Source organism: Natrix helvetica (assembly GCF_964273705.1).
Source record: "Natrix helvetica genome assembly, chromosome: 6".
Taxonomy (NCBI): Eukaryota; Metazoa; Chordata; class Lepidosauria; order Squamata; family Natricidae; genus Natrix; species Natrix helvetica.
In genome coordinates this window covers 21,052,564-21,070,651 of record NC_138553.1, presented here as the reverse complement: position 1 = coordinate 21,070,651, position 18,088 = coordinate 21,052,564, and the positions used below count along the sequence as shown (strand labels likewise).

At 41.0% G+C, this 18,088-nt stretch overlaps 1 protein-coding gene across 3 annotated transcripts in view; it reads left to right on the top strand.

Annotated features, from left to right (window-relative positions):
• The window catches only part of LOC309395046 (uncharacterized protein), a 48,829-nt gene that overhangs the window by 14,381 nt on the left and 16,360 nt on the right, over positions 1-18,088 (top strand). For 2 of the 3 annotated variants that reach the window (XM_081958806.1, XM_081958808.1), the window contains 7 exons: positions 1,945-2,065; positions 4,075-4,160; positions 4,991-5,121; positions 5,886-5,945; positions 12,233-12,299; positions 15,027-15,121; positions 15,977-16,105. In XM_081958806.1, coding sequence (XP_081814932.1) covers positions 1,945-2,065; positions 4,075-4,160; positions 4,991-5,121; positions 5,886-5,945; positions 12,233-12,299; positions 15,027-15,121; positions 15,977-16,105 — 689 coding nt within the window. Of the gene's footprint in view, positions 1-1,944; positions 2,066-4,074; positions 4,161-4,990; positions 5,126-5,885; positions 5,946-12,232; positions 12,300-15,026; positions 15,122-15,976; positions 16,106-18,088 lie in introns of all 3 variants that reach the window. The other variant, XM_081958807.1, reaches the window with a different exon arrangement.

The window sequence follows — 18,088 nt, the reverse complement described above, 5'->3', positions numbered from 1 at the left end:
CAAAACCCACCCAATGCCCATCATCAAAACCCCACTGAAGATGGGTCTAGTTAACTTCTTGTTTTACTGTTTTTCAATATGCATTTTGTTTCTGATACAAGCATTGAAACATTAAAATTCTTACATGAAATCTTAAGTACAACAGAACATGTAGAGCATGTTGATCCTGTTGAACTGCAGCCTTCAAACACTCAGTTGCCGCATGTTGTACAAAGCAGGTGTTTTCTTTCTACAGACATCAACGTCTCTTGCTTCTTCTACTTTGATCTTTGCAATTCTCTAACCTATTAGAGGTTAGAGAATTGCCTAACCTCTAACCTAACCTAAGTGGTTAGAATACCATTGTACATTCCAATTTTAAGTAATTTACAAGATCCCCATATCTGTTCACTATTTCTTGTCCCAATCAGGGCTTCTTATTTCATTTGATTTATATTCCACCCTTCTGGTCTGGCAAGTAATCAAAGCTATTAATAAGATTTAAAGGAGACACAATATAAAAAAATAACACTACAGATTCAATTAACAAATAAATGCAATTAAAAAGATGAGAAATTAAATAAATTCAAATCTATGAGTTGGGAGGGAGTTCAACTTTGAAAAGAATGCATTCCTTGACATAAGAGAAATGCAGAAGAGGATTCCCTTCATGTTTCAGAAAGAAGAACCTATGTGTGACATCTTCTTTCTTTAAAAGGTCTCTGCTGGTACTCCTCACATCTGTCAGGTTTATCATGGGATAGACGATCTCTTAGAGATGGTTCTTCTACTGAACTCAGATGCATCTTGATTTGGTAGAAAACTAGCGTGAAATTGGCTAATCCCATCCTACTTCAACCTGTTGCAACTACTTGTCTTTTCTCCAAAGTAGAGAGACAGAAATACATGCTGGAGATTCCCCTTTGTGCCAAAATTTTTAAAAAACCGATACATCTAAGGAGCTTAAGGCTATCTCATGTGTTGCCTAGAAGGTAGGATGAAGGCAATTTAATTTAATGCATGACAGGAAAATACACTGATAAGACATGTTTATGTCTTGGTTAGGTACAGGTTGGGAGGAAAATAATAGTCAGACCTGAGTAGTTTAGGACTTTAAAATATAACACAAGGACTTTAAATTATTTCAAGTAATTAGTTTGTAGCCATTGCAGATTTTTCAGTACAGAATCCTATGATCTACTCTATCTTACACTGATAAACACCGCATTTTGTACCAACTGCAACTTTTTGATACTTTTCAAGAGTAGAACATTTGTTTTGTACTCTTTAGACTCTGCTGAGACTTGTTGTTCACTATTGATCTACAGCTGCATCCAACCATCACCAATATATCAGTTATGAAGATAGGCTTTATATCACTATGACTTAGTGACACTATAAAGTGTTGTAATCAGTAGTGGGAAACAGTGAAGCACAATGGAGGCAGAATGGGGTGACCCGTGTTGTCTTTACCTTCAGCCCCAGTTCATTCCATCTATCTCAGTCTTTTTGTTCCTCGAGTTATGTGTGAGACGCTTTTGCGCCATGTATGTTTGTTTGCTTTTTTGTTTATTCATTCATTTTGTAGGGTTACCCATCTCAACAAATAATTCTGAATGGCTTCATATGTCATGTATGGAACATTAACCATTGACCGAATTGTTTAAAACTTGATTGAATGGTTTAAGAGCCGAGGTGGTGCAGTGGTTAGAGTGCAGTTCTGTAGGCTACTTCTGCTGACTGCCTGCAATTTGGCAGTTCAAATCTCACCAGGCTCAAGGTTGACTCAGCCTTTCACCCTTCCAAGGTCAGTAAAATGAGGACCCAGATTGCTGGGGGCAATAGGCTGACTCTGTAAAACTGCTTAGATAGGACTGTAAAAGCATTGTAAAATGGTATATAAGTCTAAGTGCTATTGCTAACAAAGATAGAGCCATGGTCCAACAATGACTCTCTTTTTCTCAGCCAGGTCAATAACTTTGAAGCTGGGCAGTGGAGTCCTGATTGCAGTTCCCTGTCCTACACATGAAGCTGCTTCTGGGCAGCTTATTGAAGAAGCAATCCAGCAAGCTTTGGATGAGGCTCAGTAAGATTATTTTCTAATGCATGATCAATTCACATTATAGTTTGACAACACTGCAATAGGTGTGCAAAATCTCCAGTTCAAATCTATTCAAGCATATTACTGCTTTATAAAGCCTTAGTAAGGGCCCCACCTGGAATACTGCATCCAGTTTTGGCCACCACATTACAAAAAAGATGTTGAGACGAGCAAAGAAGAGCAACTATGATGATTAAAGGCCTGGTGACTAAAGCATATGAAGAACAGTTAGAGCAGGGGTGTCCAAACTTGGGAACTTTAAGACTTGTGGACTTCAACTCCCAGAATTCCCCAGCCAGCATAGCTGGGTGGGGAATTCTGGGAGTTGAAGTCCACAAGTCTTAAAGTTCCCAAGTTTGGACACCCCTGAGTTAGAGGATTTGGGTTTGGCTAGTCTAGAGAAAAGAAGGACTAGGGAGACAAGGTAGCAGCATTTGAGAGGCTGCCACAAAGAAGAGTGGGTCAATCTATTTGACAAAGCACCAGAGGGCAGGACAAGAAACAATGGATGGAAACTAATCAAAGAGGGAAGCAACCTGGAATTAAGGAGAAACTTCCTAACAGTGAGGACAATTAACCAGTGGCACAGTTTGCCTTCAGAAGTTTTTTCTTGCTTTATCCCTGGAGATTTTAAAGAAGAGACCGACAGCCACTTGTCTGAAATCATATTGGGTCTTCTGCTTGAGTAGGAGGCTGGACTAGAAGACTTCCAAGGTCCCTTCCACCGCTATTCTGATTGAAACTCATTTTGTACTATTCTGATTGATTGATTGATTGATTGATTGATTGGTAAGCTCATGAGATTCCTTTGCATTGTATCTTTCATTATTTTGTCTTGACCCAACCTCCTAAGTGTAACATTGGCTTGATCATTCTGATATTTCAGGTTACGTATATACTGTAGTGGTTTTGTATAGGTTGGTCCTTTGAGTATTCAGCATCAGAGCAATGTAACATTTTAGGAATGTTAAATTTTAACTAAACAGCAAATCTGTACGATGGCGAATTATGATTCAAGGTCCCAAAAAGGGAGGGGGTTGGATTACAACATTGTGTCATCTATCCTACAGATTCAATACCCCCACCTACCCCCATGGACACCACTGCCTCCATGGAAGGTTGTTTTTGGGTGTTTACCTTTGCACACACCTAGGAATACTTTCCAACTTCTGCAACCGTAGGTGAAGTTAAAGTAGTGGATTGTCTACAATCAGGTCTCTTACTATTTTGTTTAAAGACAATATTAGGATCATAATGCTGATAGAGGGCTAAATCTTTTTCCCTGGGACATTTTCACACCATTCAAAACTTGCCATGATTCAAAGGAAGAGATACTCGTGTTTTGCCTTCATTGAACATTTCAGCTTCAGGGATTGAATGAACCAGGTCAGAGGTCAGCAACCTGCGGCTCTGGAGCCACCTGTGTCTCTTTCATCCCTCTGCTGTGGCTCCCTGTCGCTCAAAATATGCATCACAACCGTCAATGTGTGATACCTGCCGGCATGCGATTTATTGAGCTTTTCGACCCCTGGTAGGTCAACTATGGATAAATCCAAGAAAAGAAAAATTTCAGAAGAAAACAGAACATTTTATTCAACTACATATGCTAGTTCTGTGGCTGCTCAGGAAATAGTCAGGGAATGGTTTTATGGCTTCCTGATGTTTTCTTTTCTGTGGGAAACGGGTCCAAATGGCTCTTTGAGTGTTTAAGGTTGCCGACCCCTGAACTAGCTAAATAATGCTGGGATCCCAGTTCAGATTGCTTTCCCCAATATTCACCCTTTTCACCGTTTGAGCAGATGTAATCCCAGATCCCCTACTGTGTTTCCCGTCAAAATTGTATCATCCTTGCGGAAACTTCCTTCAAGGTTCCACCCAATCAGAAACATTTTGATAAGGAGTTTTTCCTTTTCTTTTTCTTTTGCAAATTATCTAATTCTGTAAATGGATTAGCTATCAATCACACATGGCTATGCTTGTTGCTCCACTTACAGGGGGAAAAAGATCACAGGAAAGGAGCTTACACCCTTTTTGCTGCAGAGGGTAAATGAGTTATCTGGTGGAGAGTCACTGAAGTCCAGTATCCTTTCCTAATCTCACAGCATCGTCTGTAACTTTTCAACCTCTCCTCCCCCACAAATGCAACTTTATGATTTCTTCTTGTAGTATCCATATAGAGTTCTGCAATATTGCTGTTTGTCTCAGTCTTCCATCCTTCCGAGGTGGATAAAATGAGGACCCGGATTGTTGGGGGCAATATGCTAAATCTGTAAACCTCTTAGAGGAGGCTGTGAAAGCACTATGAAGCGGTATATAAGTCTAAGTGCTGTTGCTATTGCTACCTGAACTGTCCTTCAAAAGTCACTGAGTCGCACCCAAAGCATCTTTTTTGCTAATTTCAACCAAAGTTGGAGGAGCAAAACAGCTCAAATTGTTCTGAGGGTGGGCAGCCAAGGGAAGCAGTCAGAAAGCAAAGAATGGAGGGCAGTATGGAAGCAGGCATGGTTCCTCCACCTGTGAGACAGAGGACCATGAATCCAAATGGATCCTTCAGGAAAGCCGTGACTGATAAGTTATTCCTATTTGCAGAATGCTTAAAGTTGAATGAAAAATGTCTATATGACCATTCCAGAAAGCATAAAGCAGCTTTAGATAACAGGATGGGCTTTGAGTGTTTTGGGTCCATGTTTCTCTTTCATGGTTATTATTCATTGCATAAATATCCCATCTTTTCTCTGAGAATGCAAAGTGATTTACACGGAAGTGAAACATTCCTTCTCATTTTATCCCTGTAACAATTACCCAGGAAGTTGATATCTCAATGTTCCATGCTTGATATCCTAATTACCATATCTCACTGACTGTTCCAATTCTTGGCTTGTTACATTTTTCTTTATCGATTGGTATCAGATATTGCATTGATCAAGAATAATGCCAGAGTGGGCAGCCGCATTGCGGTAGCCCTGAACAGGCTCCAAAGAGCTCAGGGTGGGAGAGGCAGCTTGTCTCCAAATGAAAACACACCTAGTGTGCCAAGACCAGTGAGTACTTAATCCTGTTTTTCAAGAGTTTTGGTGCGTGATTGATTGGCTGAGCTGGATCATTCTAATTGTTACCACGAAAGATAACGTCTGAATCATTTAGATCAGGGTTATCAAACTCAATTTCATTGAGGGCCGCCTCAGAGCTGTGGTTGACCTCGGGGGTGGTGGTGGTGGGTGTGATTGGGTGGGGGTGGCCAGCTTGATGCCATTCACTGGGCGTTGTTGACTGGGTAAGTGTGGCCAACTGAGTGGGCATGGCCAGCTTGATGCCACTGCCCAAAATGCTGGCATGTTTCCTCTTCGCACTGGATAGACGGGGCCAAAGCCACGTTGGCCCAATGTTTCCTCTTTGCATTGGGTAGACCGGGCTGAATGGATGCAGGACAGCCCCTTACAGTTTTCAGGATGGCCCCATGGTCTGCATCCAACCACATTATGGCCGGGTGCTGCCCACAGGCCTTATGTATGACACCTTTGACTTAGATCAATGTTCACTGTGTAGATGTCTTGGACAATGGATATTTGTACTATCAACCAGCACTATTCACTGGATTATAGGCCATAGAAAAACATAAGATCTGATAGGAAAGTAATTTTAGGTAATGGGAGGCCCTGAGCAGCTAGTTGCTCTGCATTCTTGGATCAATTTATCTGCTTATTTGAATGTTCAACTCATACTTTAAAGTGGAAGAGCTGTAAAAGTCAAATCAAAGTCCAACTGAATGCTTACTAACATTTTCTCATTTCTGTTTCCTTATCAGGTAGTCATTGGTGGCATCAACATTGACATCATAGCCAAGGCAAAAGCTGCAGCAATAAAAGTAATTGCGTTTAATAATATTCAGATTTTACTCTCCATTTGGTCTGTGACTTCGGAACTTGCTATCTTCTTTTTTGAATAAGAGGCATGCAGGCTGGACCCGGGCAATAATAGACTGTAGAGACCAAGTCAAATTCAAACTGCTTGTAGAATTGCAAGTAAGTTTGAATTGCAGCAAAGATCGCCCACTGCCAGCTTAAGCAAAGGGGGAAAAAAAGTTCTCTAGAGTCCTAAATCAAAACTTAAATGTGCACATTGCTGACTAACCTCATTCTGATCACCAAGGCCATCTATTCTGAAAAAAAAAGACTTATATAGGGAGGATTGAGCACTTCCTCCTTATGAAGCTGATCTCTCATATTTTCAGAGAGATTTTTTTTAAAATTAACTACAGTACAACAAACCAGCAATACGGCAGCAGAAGTCAGAAAGTTGAGACCTTCAACTTTTGATGTAAAAGCAGCCTTTGTTAGAGAAACATGCTGGCTGGGGAATTCTGGGAGTTGAAGTCCACAAGTCTTAAAGTTCCCAAGTTTGGACACCCCTGCTCTATGCAAATCTAAGTGCAGATTGCTCAGCATCTGAGCAACCAGTACCTGAGCCTGAAGAACTAGGAGCCAGAGGTAGTATTCAGCCAGTTCTCTCCAGTTCAGGCGAACTGGTAGCGGCAGCTGCAAGATGCTCCGCCCACCCACCCCAACATAATGTGCGAGCACTGCACATGTGCAGAAGACGGTGCACATGCGCAGATAAGGCACTTGCCAGCGTAGCGAGCTCACAAGTGTGCTCACATTTCCAAACCGGTAGGGAAGGAAGCAAATCCCAGCTCTGTAGGGGACGACCACAAAACGAAACTTAGGTTGCAGCCTATTGGTCCATTTTATCCCCTGGCTACTCTTTAGCCGTTTGTTTTGGTAGTGTAACACATCTGAGATGCAGAGAGTAATTCCAGTGACTTCTTCCATCCAAAGCAACAAGTTGAGACCCTGGCCTCTTAATGAAGGGGGAAAAAAATGGTAGGCCGTCTTTTACAACGGATGGCAGCATTAAGTTAAACACCGCCCCGTTGTAATGTATTGGGCAGGTTGATTGTGGGTTACAGATACTACTGGTTCAAAAAGAATAGCTGAAATCCCATCCAGTGGGAATATATTGCTAATTCCACAAATCAAAAGCAGTGGAAATGTTTCATAGCAGATGCTGCTTACCTAAGCAATGGCTTGAATAGAGATGTTTGCTTTGTTCTGTGCCTAGATGGAACATTTGGTGCCAGGTAATATAAAGACAACTTTGGGGAAAACCAACCTTTGTTGCATTTCCAACTGTCAGTGATTTATCTGACAGGTGGCACAACAGAAGAATAAAAGAGGTGCAGTTAATGAGATTTCATTAACATGAACTAAGAAAAAACCTTCCTATTGCTTAGAGACAGAAAGAAAACACGCACTGTGATAAATACTGTGAGTCCAGGAGAAATGTTTTATTATACAGGTAATCCTCGACTTAACAAGAGTTCATTTAGTGACCATTTGAAGTTACAATGGCTCTGAAAAACATGACAATCATTTTTCACACTTATGACCATTACAGTATCCCCATGGTCACCCGATCAAAATTCAGACACTTGGCAACTGCACTCATATTTATGACAGTTGCAGTGTCCCAGAGTTATGTGCACCTGGGTATGGTTTGCCAATTGCACAGTGATAGATAGGACAGCGTTCCAAAGAGTTAACGTCATTGCCCAGAGGATCATCGGTTGCCCTCTCCCCTCTTTGGAAGAGCTTTATAGCTCCCGCGGCCTTAAGAAAGTTCAAAACATTCTTAAAGATCCATCTCATCCTGGGCACCCTTTTTTTTTAAACTATTACCATCTGGCAGACGGTACAGGATAATAAAAACAAGGACAAATAGACTGAAAAACAGCTTCTAACCCAGGGCAGTAACTATATTGAATTCTATGGTATAGTGCAATATGAATGCAATATTGGGTGTTCAATTTCAATTATATAGCATGTGAAGGATGTATGTTTGTGTTTTTATTTTTATAGTTATAATGTACACTGAAGATGGCATTTCATTTCGTTGTACGATATGAAATGACAATAAAGTAAACTAAACTAAACCTCTTTTGTGACTTTCTGACAAGCAAAGTCAATGGAGAAGCCAGATTCACTTAAGAACCGTGTTACTAATGTAACATCTGCAGTGATTGATCTGCAAGAAAGATTGTAAAATGGGGCAAAATTCACTTAACAAATGTCTCATTTAGCAACAGAAATTTTGGCTTTAATTGTTGTAAATCGTGGACAACCTGTAGTTTAGAAGACTTGCAAGGCAGGTAAATGAATCGATTTAATAAAAGACAGCTGTAAGAAATCCTGATATCAGTCCAAGAGACAGAGACATATTGTGATAGGAACAAAAAGTGACATTCCTACATTAGATGTCTTAATTGAAATGTATCGGACTATAGAAATAATTTGAAATCCACTTGCTGCTTCACCTTCATTTATGGCACTTACTTTCTTTTTAAATTCCCTTATTAATTTTAAAACTGGGTTTATTTAACATGCTAAAAAACAGTATGGCTTGTTTCATTTTCGTTTATTATACATTACTTTTCAAAAAGTTTTGATTGGGCTTTTTAAAAACTCTACTAAACAACTAATTCCCACAACAACACTGTCAAACTATTTACTGAGACTGGGCGTTGGTTCTTACCTGATATGCTCATTTTCTGGTAGAGTAGAGACAGCAGCCAGACTGGGTATGTTCCGTCCAATCGAACTTATGATGTCATCAGGCCCTTGTGGCTCCTCCCCAGTTTCAGATGAAGGAAAAACTGTAGACTCAAGTGAGAATTGTGAGCAAAAAGTGAAAGTCCATAGTCACTGTATCTCTCTCCTCCACACAAGGAATTCCCTCGCGTGACCCATACCAGGGCGGGGCTGCTGCTGTCCCTACCAAAAAATGAGCGTATCAGGTAAGAATCAACCCCCATTTTCCTGTTATCGTAGAGACAGCAGCCAGACTGGGATGTACCAAAGACTGGGCTGTCCACTATTGGAAATTGTAAAAAAGGTCCATTTGGGCACAAGCACTTGTTGTAGCACCCTGCGCCCAAAAGCCGCGTCAGCCAACGCGTACTCGTCCAACTTGTAATGACGTATGAAGACTGGGGAGGATGCCCAGGTGGCCGCCCGGCAGACTTCTTCCAAGGTGGCTTGAGTGGATCAAACCACAGATGTCGCAGCGCTACGTGTAGAGTGAGCTGTAATGTTTCAGGGACCTGTATGGATTGAAGCCCATAAGACAGTTTAATACAGACTCTTATTCAGCGCCCCAGACTAGATGATGAAGCCTTGGTACCCAAGGAGACCTGGTGAAAGGAGATGAAGAGAGCTTCCAAGTGGTGGAACGAGGCGGTGCAGTCGATGTAGATCTTGAGGGCACGACGTACGTCAAGAGTGTGCTATTTGCGCTCTCTCTCGTGACAGGGAGTCAGACAGAAATCAGGTAAGGCCAACTCCTGACCTCAGTGGAAACAGCTATTGACCTTTGGTATGAATGTTGGGTCCAGTCTTAAGACAACTTGGTCTGGATGGAACACGCACAAGTCATGCCTGACTGAAAGAGCAGCCCAATCAGAAATACGTCTGGCTGAGGTTACAGCCACCAAAAACAGCATTTTAAAGGACAACAATTTCAAAGAAGTGAATCTCATAGGTTCAAATGCTTGGAAGTCAAAGCCTCTAGGACATGAGGCAGGTCCCAAGTCAGATATCTATGTATGGCAGGGGGATGCAGGTTGGAAGCTCCACGGAGAAATCTCCGGATCAAGGCGTGAGCATACCCAGTCTGGCTGCTGTCTGTACGATAACAGAAAAAGGTATTACTATTCTTCTCATCCTTCCTATTACCTATCTCCTTTTCTACTTATGACTATAACCATGTTGCTTGTATCTTTATGATTTATATTGTTTTATTTGTTTCCTAGTATGATTTGGTTGCTTATTAGAAACCTATGACTATCACTAAGTGTTGTATCTTATGATTCTTGATGAATGTGGTTTTTTTCTTTTATGTACACTGAGAGCATATGCACCAAAGACAAATTCCTTGTGTGTCCAATCACACTTGGCCAATAAATAATTCTATCTATCTTCTATCAAAATGGGGAGAGATTAATTCAGATGCTGTTGCATGCAACTTGACAACTTGTTTACAAAGTCACCATCTCCTGAATTAGTTGATCTAACGCAGAAGCATATGGCTGTCCAGATGGTGGATTATAATTCATACTATATCAGATCCAGCCTCCTTCTCAACATCTGGAGAGTCGCAGATTTCCGAGTCCTGCTTCAATCCATTGATGCTAGCTAGAAGCTAACAAATGCCAAGGGGTGTTTGTTATCTTTACATAAAATTTTGTCTTCTGCCTCTGCTGTATTGCTTGCCAATTGTTATATAGATATGTTAGTTGAGCCTGTTCACAAAGCTCACCTTCCCCATTGCTTAAACCAGTTCCAAATAAGCAGTGATGAATTAGTTAAGTAGATACAATGATCATTGTATCAACTCGCAAATCATCCCTGGCCTGCTCTCGAGTTGCCATTGGCAATGGAGATGGCAAACCGACAGAGCAACACCACAGCCAAAAACAGAAGTACGTTCCAGACTTATCTCTCTCAAGGCCGTCTCCCAGAATTACCCACTGTGGCCGAAGGGGAGTGATTTCTACAACTTGGTGAAACTGCTCCGTTGGTGAATATGATTGATGACAGACTCTGGGGGGGAGGGGGGAGGGGCGGACACAGGGTCATGATTGGGGCATAAATTATGTGGGGTCAGAGCTTCATTTGGGAACATGCCAACATGAAACTCCTAATAAATAACTGGATTTCTTTTGAAGCTTGACTCGAGGCTCATGATTTAATTAAGGCATCCATCAGAACCCTGACACATTGATCACAATATTTAGTAACTCTTATACTTTTGATTGCATATAGTAGTAAAATATCCAGTTAGAAATGGTAATAAGAAGTAGTGAGTGTGGATGCCACTAATATTATTCTATAATCTGAGATAGTAGAAAGAAATTAACCTCACATCTTTATTGGTATGAGTTAAATTTCTATTGGATTCAATGGGGGTGTATAGGTAGTCCTTGTCATAAGACCACAATTGAGCCCCAAATGTCTGTGACTAAGCAAGACATTTGTTCAGTGAGTTTTACCGCATTTTATGACTTTTTCTGCCACAGTTGTTAAATGAATCACTGCAATTCTTAACTTAGTATCATGGTGGTTAATTGAATCTGGCTTCCCCATTGACTGCGCTTGTCAGAAGGTCACAAAAGGGGATCACATGACCCCGGGGCACTGCAACCATCATAACTATGAGTCAATTGCAAAGCGCCTGAATTTTGATCACAAAATGAAACTTTTTAATAAAATGTTTAAAAGTTATGATATTTATGTAGTTACTGGACTTCCGGTTCCGGCGGCTACGGCGACAGGCAAGCCTTTGCCTGCTCCCGCTCTCCCGGTGGGCTTCCCCCGCTTCTGGGGGGGCACAGGACGCCCCGGAGAGGTGTCCTGCCGAGGGAACGGCTCGCGGAGGGTCCTGGCGTCGGCGGCGGCTGGCGGGGGCTTCTCCGCTTCGTTCTAGGCACCGGGGAGCAGTCTCGGAGGGCGCCCGTGTGCGCGCGCCTCGCCCCATGCCGATCGGAGAACGTGCGATTGAACGAAGCAGCGGCAATGTGGTGAGAGGCTTCCCTTCTCCATTCCTTTTATCTTGAATTTATGGACTTTTCAGCATCCTTTTAAAAAAAAAAGTCAAACTTTCGGACTTTTGCTAGAGGTGCGGCTAGAGGGAGGGGGATTTCCCCCCCTCCCTTGGACAAGCGGCTTGAGAAGATTTTGCTTTCGCCCTCAGGGGAAGGAGGAGGGGGGAGAGCCAACTAATGATGCCTCACCCTCATAAAAGTGACTTTCATTGGATATTTATGTAGTTACTTACCAAGCACATCTAAATTCTATTAAAGTCATCAAAATATCTTTATTTTGAGGCCCGTCACAACTTTTGAGCACCCCTAATGTTTGGAAATTGAAAGCTGAAATATTTCACATGCTCTAATTTGGGATGCTGTAATGGTCGTGTCACTTTTTTCATTGCTAAATGAACTGTCTTATGTCGAGGGTAAAGGATTGTAACCACCAAATCAAGATCCCAATGAACTTCAATTTGTGCTTTACTTTATTGATTTACCTTCTGTACTTTCAGGATGGGGGACAGACAAATCCGTCTACAGTGAGACAATCTTTTGGCGGTGTTGGCAAAAATCTAGCAGGTAATTTATTCCAATTGTTTTCACAGTGGGTGGGTGAATACAATTTCTACCGTAGTTCCCTCTGACCAATCCAGATCTGTTGGACTACCTCTCCCCTCCCTCTGTTAGCACGGCATCAGACTAGGGAAGGCTGTTTCATTGTATAATTCACTTTAAAGCTTATAAAGATACAGATCTTATTCAATTTGCTTCATCTTCATGATATATAGTTAGTATAATGGTGTACCCCCAACCTACAAGCATCCAGGGCACTGGGTATGGTTGGAAGAAAAATAGCAATAGCAATAGCACTTAGACTTATAGACCACTTCACAGTGCTTTACAGCCCTCTCTAAGCAGTTTACAGAGTCAGAATATTGCCCCCAACAATTTGATCCTCATTTTACCAACCTCAAAAGGATAGAAGACTGAGTCAACCTTAAGCCTGATGAGATTCAAACTGCCAAATTGCAGGCAGCCAGCAGTCAGCAGAAGTAGCCTGCAGTCCTGCACTCTAACCACTGCGCCACCGAGGCTAAAAATGGTGCGAGAGATAGCTCTGATGTGCTCTAAGAAGGGAAGTTCTACAAATAATAATATAATTCAAAATATGCTGTTCAAGAGTCAGCTGCTTTACTCTCAGTCTCCACGTATACCCTGCACTATGCTTCCTCTCTCTTCATTGTAGAATTGTAGTTTAGTTTCAACCCTCACCCAGCCTAGCCGCTAACCATAACTTACGATGCTCACTCTATTCTCCCAAACTCTATTGGGACTCACCTGTTTAGATTAGCCGGCTTGGCCCACTCATAGTTTTATCCTACCTCCTGGCAGATATTTTAATTGGGAATTTTATGGGTTACTATTTTAAATTATGGGTAACTATTTTAAATTTATGGGTAACTATTTTAAATTTAATTTTTGGGGTATTTTTAGGGGTCGTTTTTTAAATACTGTTTTTAATTACTTTACTTTAAGGTACAGTTGTATATAGCCTCCTCTATTTAAGTATTTAAGCATTTGTATATTTATGTATTTTTTATGTATTCCGTTTGTGTTTTAGCCTGACTGTACACCGCCCCGAGTCCCTTTTGGGAGAGGGGGCGGTCTAGAAATATGAAATAAAGTAAAGTAAAGTAAAGTATTGTTGAGTCTCAGCAAACAAATTTACTGGGATAAGAAAATAGGCTTCATAGAATTCTCTATAGAATAGAATTATTTATTTCCCAAGTGCGATTGGACACACGAGGAATTTGTCTTCGGTTCATAAGTCCTCAGTGTACATAAAAGTTACAAGTGGTAAATCATGATCATAGTCATCGTAAAAATACATCCATCATAAATCATAAGATACAACACTTAGTGATAGTCCTTAGGATACTAAATAAGCAATCCACCTAAATCAGTGATGGCAAACCTTTTCAGCACCAAGTGCCCAAACCAGAATGCGTGTGCATGTGCGCGCCAGAGCAATGGAAAGCCGAAAACCAGCTGGCTTGTGCGCGCATGCCTGTTTTTTGGCTGTTTTTCAGGCCATTTTTCTGCTGTTTCCGGGCCAAAAACACCCAGAAAACAACCAGAAAAACACCCTGAAAATGGCCCGAAAAATGGCCTGGTTTTTGGCCATTTTCCGGCGCTCTGGCACTCGCGAAGACCAACTGGCTTGCACACATGTGTGTGCCAAAAGCCAGAAGAGCAGCTGGTGATGGTGCCTGTGCCCACAGAGAGGTCTCTGCGTGCCATCTCTGGTGCACGTGCCCTAGCCATCACGGACCTAAATCATACTAGGAAACTAAATAAAACAATATAAATCTTAAAGGTACAAGTAACAATATTATAGTCGTAAGTAGAAAAGGAGAATAGGATAGGTAATAGGAAAAATGAGAAGAAGAATAGTAATAGAGCCTTAATAAAGAGTATGATAGTGTTGTGGGAATTAGTTGTTTAGCAGAGTGGGCATTCATTTTTCCCTTATTAATTCAGCTGAAAAACCCATATCATTTCCTGATCAAATTACTCCTGACTGGCTTGGTTCTATTCCTCTCTGATCCTCCCAAACTAAACCCTGAATGGGAGAGAATTATAATTCAAGGCTAGGCTATACGCTTTGCATCCAGAAGGTTTCAAATTCCATCTCCAGCATCTGTCTTACCACCTTCCTTTGAAAGAACATCCTCTCCAGAGGTACAGGCACATTCAATCCTACGGACATGTAAACAATCCTCGAAAAGCATAGGTCAAGGTGTGCAGTGTCAGTTTTGGTTACATTATGTATTTTCTCCCTATTATGTTTGCTGCTGTGTTATTACTTCCTTTGCTTTTTGCTGTTGTATCTGTTTTAATCTGCATGCCATCCAGAGTGACTGCTGAACTGGATAACCTTATAAATGCAGACCATCCATGCATCTATCTGTCCATCTGCTAACCTATTATTTGGAATTTCAGTGGGAAAATGGTGAAGCATTCACCTAGACTTCTGGCTGAGCAGAAACCTTGGAACAATGACATCCTTGCCCATAATGCACAGCAACCTCCTTTATAGTGTATCATATGCTAATTTTTCTACATTACAATGGCACAAGACAAGGTGCCAACAGTTGCAGCTCTTCTTCCTCTTGTTGTCAGCTCACTAAATGATAGGACACACAGCAGATAAAGAGCAGAAAATCCCAAGTGCCTTTGACTTTGATATTCTGGTTCAAATATCCAGCCAAGTTTAGCTATATTTTTTTCCTTTTTGTTTTTTAGATTGCTTAAGTCGTCTTGGGAAGATGCCCGTTTTTATCTCAGTCATGGGGAAAGATGAGCATTCAGAATCTGTTCTGCGACACTGCAGACATATGGTAGCTTACAACATTTGACATTGCTAACTTATGATCTTACAACATTTTAGTACAATATATGTACTTCCAATTTTCTCTTATTTATTTGTCCAATTTATATAGCGGCCCATCTTACAAAAGAACTAACTCTGGGCGGTGAATAACAAAACTACTGTAAAGCCTTTTATTTGCTTTCAATCTTTGGTTCCCTTTCTTTCAATTTTATAACTTTGAGTTTTAATTGTTATGGTTGTTTGCTTCTTTTAAATAACAGACTACGTGGGCAATACCATGAAAACTGTTATATTCAGTCATAGGCTGCATGGCTTAATTTTCAAGTTGGACATGGTGAAGATGAAGTTTAAATATTTGCCCTCTGCATGGGCAGTGCCTAAACTGCAAATTATGTCCATGTTTTGTTTCTAATATTTTAAAAATATTACTTTCATTACTGTTTATTAATTTCATTGTAAACCACTTAAATAATGGTGAGATGTGGCATATAAATATCAATAAATGAAATTGTTAAGTGGTGTAGGTTGCTCCATAGAGAAGCGGACTTGCAGAAGGTATCTCCGTGAAGTCCTAAATGTCCTAAGTGTTCAGGAAGAGATATCCATGGAGATTCTCAGTCTTCCAAGTCATGGTTGTCCCAAAGATGCTTTTTCTAAAGGCAACTGGACTTTGTTTTTTTCCTTTGTTTTGCTTCTCATTCAAGAAGCATCTTCAGAGCATCATTTTTGAGAATGAGTCTATAGGAGTATGCAGTCCTGCAACTCAATTGCTATACAGAGCTGAAAAAAATGAAGAGTAGAAAAGCAATTTCTGAGAGCAAAATAAATGTTGCTGACTTGGTCTCTCTTGGTTTGCTTTAAGGATATGAGAGGAGTCTTACAACTGAAAGGACACAACACAGCAACTTACTGTGCTGTAATCACAGGCACTGGAGAACTTACCTTTGGCTTGGGAGACATGGAAATCCATCAGCAGATAACGGAGCAATATGTAAGGTCTTCCTGTGTTCTTCTGATTACAGTGTCCAGTATTGATTGGATTTTCTTTATCATTGACATTGTTCACTTTCTTAAAAGGCAGAGTGCAGCTTTTTGATATTCAACATAGATTCTGTCCTCATTTACACTTTATCATAGAGCGTCATGTGCTGACCATATCAGTTGTCTCCTTCAGTTACACAGTGTCATCCTCACCTGGTCCTGAGCCTCTGACTGGACAGCCTACAAGTCATCACTAAATATAAAAGTAGTTTCTCCTTCCTCATCATCCCTTTAGCCTTTAGTCTATTATTATCCTATTACTGCATCATCACTTTCATGGATATCATATATTTTGGATGTTTTACTGAATTGAAGCACAATCTGTCTTGCAGTTCACAGAGTGAAACTTCCATTTCTAGTATTTTGCAGCCAGGAGCTTTCAATGACCACAGAGGACGTGATTGATGATGACAGAACATCTATGAAATAAGCAGAAGCCATTTTTCCCCCAGTTTGTTGTATCAGGGTTTTGTCAGATGAAATATGGAGGCTGAAGGCACTTGTGTCATCCAATTTTAGCCTGGTGTAATTTCCCCCCAAAACAAAAAGATCCAGCAAATATTGGCCCTGCTAACTCTGACAGGTGTTGGGGTAGGGGACATACAGCCTCTAGTCTATATTGTGTACCCTTCTTCTAAATAAACAAAGAGTTGAAAAGATATATTATGCATTGTGTTACCCTGGAGATTTGATCACATCTACATTTTATCATTAGCTACATTTTCATTTATTTCTGTCTCATTTGCCTTTGAAAGATTTTAGGGTGGTAGAAATGATGTTTCCAAGTTCCAGGTTTGTTTTCCTACTGGAAAAATCCCTATGCTGTGCCCCTGTGAATCATTACCCTCAAGGCTGGCCCAGGTAATCTGTAATTCTAGACATTTTTGCCAGTAGTGGATTTGTTCTTCTGAGCTTATGATGGACTGCTGAAAGCCACTTGAGGCCTCCACCCACAATTCCTTCCAGATGTTGATTTCTAATACGTGCCTACCTGTGGAGATACAAGTAATCATGAGCTGCTTGATGAGTGAGGGATATTTTAGGACTCTAATGGAAGAGGCAATTAACAGTGATTCAGATGCAACTCCACCCTTTCCTCCATGAATGCTAAGACCCTGCCCTTAACAGCTGATCATATTTTCTTAAGAAAGAATTATGCATGTCAGTAAATCACTTATTGCTAGACCTTTAAGGAACTGAAAATTAATTTTTGAAAGGGAAAAACAGTGTTCATTCTTCTCACCGCATCACCACACTCTTGAGATTCCCATTTGCTTTACCAAAGAAATGGTTGATTTGATTATATGCCAACAGATCATTGTTGACTCTTAGCAACTACCTGTACATAGATTTTTTTCTCTGTGATGATCTGTCCCTAATGTGGTTCTTAAGTTCTTCCAATGGTGCTCCCACCACCATTATACATTGCCTATCTACTTTGCTAAGAGGGATGCAGTGGCTCAGTGGCTAAGACGCTGAGCTTGTTGATCAGAAAGGTCCGCAGTTCGGTGGTTCAAATCCCTAGCGCCATGTAACGGAGTGAGCTCCCGTTACTTGTGTCAGCTTCTGCCAACCTAGCAGTTGAAAAGCACATAAAAATGCAAGTAGAAAAATAGGGACCACCTTTGGTGGGAAGGTAACAGTGTTCTGTGTGCCTTTGGAATTTAGTCATGCTGGCCACATGACCACGGAGACATCTTCAGACAGCTCTGGCTCTTCAGCTTTGAAATGGAGATAAGCACCGCCCTCTAGAGTCAGGAATGACTAGCACATGTGTGTGAGGGGAACCTTTACCTTTATCTTACCTACTTTGCTGCTATCCCAAAGGTGCATTTTCAAAAGACAGCTGGACTTTGAAGGTATTTTGCTTCTCATCCAAGAAACGAAATGTCTTCAATGAAAAACAAAGCTCAGTTTTGTTTTGGGCTTTGCC